This window comes from Ictalurus furcatus, chromosome 12, assembly GCF_023375685.1.
Source record: "Ictalurus furcatus strain D&B chromosome 12, Billie_1.0, whole genome shotgun sequence".
In the NCBI taxonomy this organism is placed as follows: Eukaryota; Metazoa; Chordata; class Actinopteri; order Siluriformes; family Ictaluridae; genus Ictalurus; species Ictalurus furcatus.
The window spans coordinates 5,155,873-5,163,665 of NC_071266.1; the positions used below are offsets into that span (position 1 = coordinate 5,155,873).

The window sequence follows — 7,793 nt, forward strand, 5'->3', positions numbered from 1 at the left end:
AACTGCTGATCTCAAATGGAGGGGAATGGTGGCTTAGTGGTTAGGGTGATTGCGTCATACCTCCAGGGCTCCCACCATGGCCCTGTGTGTACAGAGTTTGCATGTCCTCCCTGTGCTTTGGGGGTTTCCTCTGGGTACTCTGGTTTCCTCCCCTAGTCCAAAGACATGCATTGTAGGCTGACTGGCATGTCAAACATTTTTCCTCATTCTGATGATTGGCATGTCCAAAAGTAACCGTAGTATATGAATGGGTGTGCAAATGTGTGTCTGATTGTGCCCTGAGATGGATTGGCACCCCATCCAGGGTGCCCATGCCTCCTGGTCCCCCGTGAGCCAGTATGGATAAGCGGTACAGAAAATGGATGGATGGATGGACGGATGATCTTAGATGAGCTACAACAGCAGAAGACCACATCAGGTTCCACTCCGGTCAGCCGAGCATAGGAATCTCAGGCTACAGACTCACTGGACAGTTGAAGATTGGAAAAAGATCAGGCATTGAAGAGACACGGCATGAACCCAGCATGGCATTTTGGACTCGAAACACTTAAAAAATATATTTTTAGAAATGTTACAATTTTGCAGCCTGTTAAACTGTTACATTTTTGTGTAACACTTTGCCCCGCATCATTCATATTACGCCACCAATAAGACCTTGTGAGGTAATGGATTGCTCAACTCTCAATAGTTTTGTCTATAGATATTAGATTTTAGCAGTCTTCACTGGCTATATTTATATACAGTGCCCTCCACTAATATTGGCATACATAATAATGCAACAACATAGCGTTTATTCAGTGGTGGCTAAAAGGTTAATTAATTCATTTCTTTCAAGCTGTAAGGTCATTTTACCAAAGAGGCTTAATTAAAAACATTTTTTATTCAATATATATTTTTTCAGCACTCTAAGTGAACTTTAGTATTTGGGAAAAGGAGCAAACAGTATCTTAATTGCGTTTGCAAATCGATAAATGTCCATTAGGTGGTTGCTAAAAATCTATGCTATCTGCTGAACCATCACCTACCCGAACTCTCTAAACAAATATCACCGATGCTCTGTACATCAGGAATAAGTGCTTCAGCTAATAAGTATGTATAAAGAGCATGCAAAAAAAAAGTAAAGTCAGTTGCATCACAGGATTTTTGCAAATGAGGTGACTTTTGGAAGCAGTGCTGTGTGTTATTTAGCCTGTGGTGCTCTAGTGTACAGAGCTCTAGATGCGGCTGTCGCTTTGACGCATCAAGGCGGAAGAAATCCACTTAATCTCCTCTTCTTCACTAAACTTTGTGGAGTTTCTTCTTCATTCTGCCACCCACACAAATGGATTCGAGAAGTTAATGTCTTAGGCAGTGTTCTCTGTCTCTCTCTCTCTTATACACACGCACACACACACGCACACGCACGCACACACACACACACACACTCTCTGTCTTTCTGATTTAGATACACAGTGTTTCAGGTTGGTGAGCTTCAGGCTTTACATGATAATTGGATTGTATTAAACCCAAAGAAAACGAAGTTGGCAGAGGTCAGGTTGGTGTAACAGACCTCAGCTAGACCAAAGGAAGGATCAATTCGCAATAACAGTGCAACTCGTTCTGAGATTAGGTCTAACTTAGAGACTGTACAGGAAAAAATACCTTTTCGGGCTTATTCAGAAACATTTCCATATGTTTCCATTCCATTTTTTTAGTTCATTCAGCCAAAACAGCAGGCCAACTCTTAACCAGAGATGTCAACGCTGTCGACTGCTGCTCTAAAACTGTCTTTAAAATCTGTTCACCCATATGGCTCTGCCATCTTGAATCTGTGACAGAACTTAAATAATGTATACTTTTAACAAACCGGCAACGTGAAGAAGCAGCGGTGCATTCGGATCCGATATGTATTATTTGTTCATTAAAGGTAGGAGAACGAAAAACATCAGGCTCGACAATCTGTTTGTCATACTGCTGTGAATTTCACATTGCTCCGAAATGCTTCACTCTGTACTTGTACTAAAGTTAAAGTTAGGCATAAATTATTAACATTCCACAAACGCTTAGCAAATCACTGTATGCACTGAGAATACTTCAGTCAGAACCAACCCTACATGCCATATTCTCACTTTGCTCACCTTGCAAATCTTCAGATTAATGTTTTTAAAAAAAAAAAAAAAAAAATCAGTATGGGAACACAGTGCATGAGTCTTTACAAAAGCCATTTCAGTTCACGTAAACATGCATACAAGAATCAAAGACCTTCTGCATCCCCGAATGCTTCAGCAGCACCTTTCTTAAGGGCTTAGTGCTCTGTGTTTAGTGTTCATGATGAAATCTTCATGGTGTTGATTTGAGGACTGATAAATATCTGACAAACCACGTTGAAAATAACTCACAGGCTTTTGTTAGGAAGAGGAAATTTAGCAATACTTACAATCATCCACCAGATAGACCTTAATATGCGCTTTACACCATTAGATTATAATACACTAATAAAAAATTAAAAGAAAGAAAGAAAAATGTTAAAATCCTGAAGGGCTTTTAAAGAGCAGTAACCCAACACCAAAAAGTAGACAGCAAATACTGTTTACACTGTTAAAAATATTTTGTGCAAACACTATATTGTTTCATTTGGACTTTTTACGTCTTTTCCTATAGACAAGACGGTTCTCTAGAGGATGATCTGGTTCTTGAAGCTCCTGTTTAGATCCTTGTGAGGAAGTACAATCGAGTTTCGAATGAGGACTTCGGATGGAATATTCACATTGCACCCTGAGGACAAAATAGAAAACACATCAGACGTTTAAATTAATGTCATATAAATGCAGATTGCTGCCGAAATGCTTGACTGGCCTGCTTTTGTATCAGTTTTCTTTCTGACCAGCACACAACTACGTATGCAGTGTCACACCTGGCTGGATGCTGACTGACTGAAAGCAGCAGCTCCATCTACTGGAAACATTTCCATTATTATAATGCAGTAAATTGTGTTTTCGAAGCGTTTAGTTTGCTTTTTATTTATATTTTAACGTGATCTACATTTTAGAATAATTGTGGAGGCATTAAATAACTTTTAATTACAACACATTAAAATACCAACTAGTCTGGTTCACACCAGACACCAATCCGCAACAGTTCTGGAATCTTGCTTTTCATAAGATAATCTGCTTAGAATGTAGCACTGCTAGAATTATACATCCATCCATCCATCCATCCTCTATACCGCTTACTCCTTTTCAGGGTCACGAGAATGGAGCCTATCCCAGGGAGCATCGGGCACAAGGCGGGGTACACCCTGGACAGGGTGCCAATCCATCGCAGGGCACAATCACACACACACTCACACACCCATTCATACACTACGGACACTTTGGACATGCCAATCAGCCTACCATGCATGTCTTTGGACTGGGGGAGGAAACCGGAGTACCCGGAGGAAACCCCCGCAGCACGGGGAGAACATGCAAACTCCACACACACAGGGCCACGGTGGGAATCGAACCCCCGACACTGGAGGTGTGAGGAGAACGTGCTCACCATGTGAGAACTATTTAAAAGAACTATTTTAAGACTTGTGTGTAATGCTTAATAACTGAATAATCATGATTTGCCTATTCTGTGTTTTTTTTTTTTTGTAAGTTTGTAAGATTCACTTCTGTCAGTTATATTAGCATCTTTATTATGCTTTCTCCCACTCTCTATTTTAATACTTGTGTGCTTCATGTTTCTTAAGCAATAACAATAAAAATACAATCAGAAAAAAAAACAGCAGCTCTGACAGTATTTTCAGCTGTAAGTCAAATCACAGGTTTACGTTTATATTCTCGCTCTAAGACCATATTGTTTCTTTAGCAACAAACTCATTCGCAGGCACATAAACAGAATTATGCAAAAATGTGTGTAATTGTTACTATGTTGATCATTTTTCCTGTGAGGAGACATTTATTTAGCATTTTTGGAAGGAGTCTCCAGTGTCAGAGTTTTGCTAAAGCTGTAACTTTACATTGTCTGACACAGGATGGAGTCTTCAGGATGGAGTAATAGGCATCACAACAAGGTGCTTATGAAGTAAGCGATAGCAGAAATTATCTTGAATTTTAATTGTGTGAAAAGTAATTATAATGTATTTATAAACAGATGTAAAAAAATACAATCTTCTTACAAGGAAATGTAAAAAAAAATGTCAGTGTTGGAAAATTGTCCTGGTATAAGAGGAATAAAACACTACAGGATGTGCTGTTATTCCGTCTGTACAGGATTTGGCAGAGTTTTTTTGTGATTGTTGCGGCTAAAAACGTTTGATTTTGCTGCGGCTTTTTTTCAAAATTTGTGAGGCAATTTGCGGCGTTTTTCGTGCTTTTTTTTTACGGAAAACTACTTGAATTGGTGAAATTGCAAATTGTACTAAATTGTTCTTCACTAAACGGTCTTTCGCATTGATGTTTGTTGGTAAATGAGACCTTTAAGCCGTACTCATGTTCGACGCACGTGAACCGCAGAGAACTTTGGCTGAACGCGCGTCGTGACGATGTCACATGGCACGTCTTGGCCCAAATCTGCGGAAAATCTGCGGTGGTTTCGAAAAATTATGAGTTCCTCCGAATATTGTGGTGTTTGCTTGATTTTGCGTTCATTTCTGCGATCGCAAAACTGCAAAATCCTGGAGGGACTGTTTATTGGAAAATAATAACGCTGATTATGTTCCTAAAACAGTATGCCCTGTTGAGTTTTAATCCTTACATAAAGCATATCAATTCTGAACAGAACTCCCCCACCATAGACCTGTTCATAGAGATTGTTAATCGCTTGTATCGAATGGAAATGATGATGTTTTTATTAAGAAAGAGAAATGCATAAAATACTGTAGGAGGTGGTCCCTTAGATATAGTTCATTTGTCCTCAGAGAAATCCCTGGACATACATATGAGCACAAGCTTATATTTCAACATGTATTGAACTGATGTCTCTACCGGTACTGTTATCTCTCCATGTCCTCACGTGTGCAAAAAAATAAAATAAAAGCATACAGTATCATACAGCAACCCCAAAATACAACTAGAACATTTACTGTTATATTTTAGACGCTTTAAAGCAGCCCTGAAGACATCTTTGAGCAATCTTGGCACTCTCTTATCTACCTTCATGAGGTAGACACCTTTGTATTCCTGCAGTAACAAACCAGCCCTCTCATTTTAAGCCTAAGATCTGAAAACCTGCAAGTATAGCTGATAAGAGGAAGAAAAGTGCTACACACCCAGTATTGTAATAGACGGTGTCAAACCTCCATCTCTGAACAGTGTCTCGCTGTCAATTTTAGCGAAGGGGTCATTGGGGTTGGGGTCACTCGGCGTCCCCTCCACTCTCGCCCACCTTCCGATTGTACTGTCCCAGCCTACGATGCTGTTAAGCACACAGCAGTGATCCTGAAACAAGTGACCCGGGCAAAGCATTAATGCAGACCCTATTCAGCCTGCATGTTTGTCCCACTTCAGCTTCCACAACACATCCAGCTTGCCTGACTCATTTCTTTTGGGAAGTGTAATAATGTAAAAGCTGTGGAAATGTGTTGGCGAAACAGAACAGCAGGACAACACAAAACTAATCAAACAAATCAAATCGAGTGTGTACACTCTGCAGCTAAGGGACACTAGGCTTCTGTACCTGCAGTGTAGCGCCATGTAAGACAATTGATTCTCTCACTCGAACTCCTGCACCGATTATTACACCTTTCCCTATCGAGACGTTAGGACCCAGCTGAAGAGGTATTAAAGACAGTTATACAATTTCATAATACTCCATCAATCTGATGCTTGAAGATTGTTGTAATATACTTACAACAGCTGTGGAGTCAATATTAGCTGTCTGATGGATGTATACGTTCCCTGTAGGTGGGAAGTATTATTCATATTCAGTAAACAGTCTACACAGGTTTATACCTGTAATAATAATAATAATAATAATAATAATAATACCTATTATTTTAGGGCCTCCTTCTTGGTATCTGGCCAGTCTTTCTGGATGTGTCTCATTATACCGGTTCAGGTACAAACGACTGGCATATATTGCCGAGCTGTCAATCAAATTGGATACCGGTCACATGAAGTGATTGAAATGATCCAGTTTGAGATGAAGGAACAGACCGAACAGTGTGCTAATGTGCATACCCTGCTGACTTAATCTGGCTCCAGAAGTGCTGCGTTTTGTAGACATACAGTTGTTTCTGTGCTGCCAGCATTGTAAAGATGTCCTGCTCCAAGCGGATCAGTTCTCGCAACTGCCTAGCACATGGAGGCTCCTCTCTGTGGAAACATATCAAGTCTAATTCGGGATCATAATTTTACGTTCTAGGTTAATTTAAAGGTCATTAAGTCGATTTTTATTTGGTTAGAGTGGTAGAAATCACAACCCACCACTATCAAAGCTGTTATATTTACTATGATCTCTTATCGTTTTTAGCCTATTTGACTGGTCGCTTAAATTGAAATGAGTTTCTTCCAAATCTCAATAACTCAAAAGCAAGTAGCCTATAAACAATGTCAACCTGACTCTAATGTGGTTCTGTTGGTGGAACGTTCAGGAAATGAAAAGCTTTGTTGCCAAAATACACATAAATAATGAGCTTAAAATAAGGAAAACATATCTCCACAAAGGGGGTCTATGGAATTCTCTTCATCTGTATATATTTATTTGGAATTCTTTTTTTTTTTCAACCTCCGCTTTAAATAATACTTACAGCAGCCTGTCTTCTTGCTTTCTCTGAAACACTGTCCCGATGTGGGTGAAAATCTTTGGGGTGAATAAGTAGATCCCACAGTTTATAATATCACTTACAAAAGTACTGGGTTTCTCCACAAAATGAAGCACCTGCCCAAGAAAAACAAGAGGAAGACGCAGAACAAGAAGAAGAACGATTTGTAATCTTTAACTCAATATTTTGTCATTCTGATTGTATATCTCAGTATTCTTTATACCTCATTTGTTTCCTGATTCTCCACCATGCACCCATAGTTCAAAGACTGTTTCCTGTTAGCCTGGTGAAATGGGCAACAAACATGTCATGATTCCAATACATACAACCTCAGCAGAACCTCACTATTTCTACCTCTGTAATAACTCAGTGAATTCCAGTTGTCAAGTTTACCGTAGTGCCTAGAATAATTCCACAGTGAGAGTTTCCATGCTGGTGGTGGAAGTGGAGCATGTCCTGCAGGGGAAACTCAGAGCAAACATCAGCATTCATAAGGAAGAACGCAGATGGTCCTCCACACAGGATCTGGTCTCGGAAATGGTAAATGCCACCACCTGTGCCAAGTGCTGCAAACTCCTGCAGGTATCTAAACATGTTACCAGAGGAAGATAAAAAGATGGATGTTTGGATACAAATATATATATAAGAGGAGTAGAGGACCTGGTGAGGGAACAACTGTTTATAGCTGCTATAATGTAAATCAGGAGTTTCCAACATTTTTGTATCCCATTAGTATAAATAATTTGACTTAAGTACAGCTTGGGATTTTAATTTGGCTAACATGAAGTGAAACATGTATTTTCGTTTGTTTATTTATTTATTTATTGTAATCTCCCTAAACTCCCTGCAACCTCTCTTGGGAAGCCTCAGAGACATTCCAAGACATCAAATGTAACTAGAAACAGTTAAAAGTACAACATTGTTGTTTATGAATAAATGAAAATTTGTAACCATTGGTACATCGCTGTGATATAAGAGGAATAAAACACGTTGGTACATGCTGTTATTAGAAAATAATCCACTTCAAGGTGGTAACAGTAAGTCTGCTTTGCATTGGCTGCAT

General features: G+C 39.4%; 1 protein-coding gene across 3 annotated transcripts in view; it reads right to left on the reverse strand.

The window, feature by feature from the left end:
• Positions 1–2,147: 2,147 nt before the first annotated feature.
• The window catches only part of gmppab (GDP-mannose pyrophosphorylase Ab), an 8,327-nt gene continuing 2,681 nt past the window's right edge, over positions 2,148–7,793 (reverse strand). The window contains exons 4-12 of one of the 3 annotated variants that reach the window (XM_053638683.1): positions 7,124–7,316; positions 6,954–7,013; positions 6,716–6,846; positions 6,147–6,281; positions 5,955–6,052; positions 5,818–5,864; positions 5,644–5,736; positions 5,264–5,405; positions 2,148–2,754 (exon numbers count right to left, since the gene is read on the reverse strand). In XM_053638683.1, the coding sequence (XP_053494658.1) occupies positions 2,654–2,754; positions 5,264–5,405; positions 5,644–5,736; positions 5,818–5,864; positions 5,955–6,052; positions 6,147–6,281; positions 6,716–6,846; positions 6,954–7,013; positions 7,124–7,316 (1,000 nt within the window). In that variant the 3' untranslated portion in view covers positions 2,148–2,653. Of the gene's footprint in view, positions 2,755–5,236; positions 5,406–5,643; positions 5,737–5,817; positions 5,865–5,954; positions 6,053–6,146; positions 6,282–6,715; positions 6,847–6,953; positions 7,014–7,123; positions 7,317–7,793 lie in introns of all 3 variants that reach the window. The other 2 variants (XM_053638682.1, XM_053638684.1) reach the window with 2 other exon arrangements.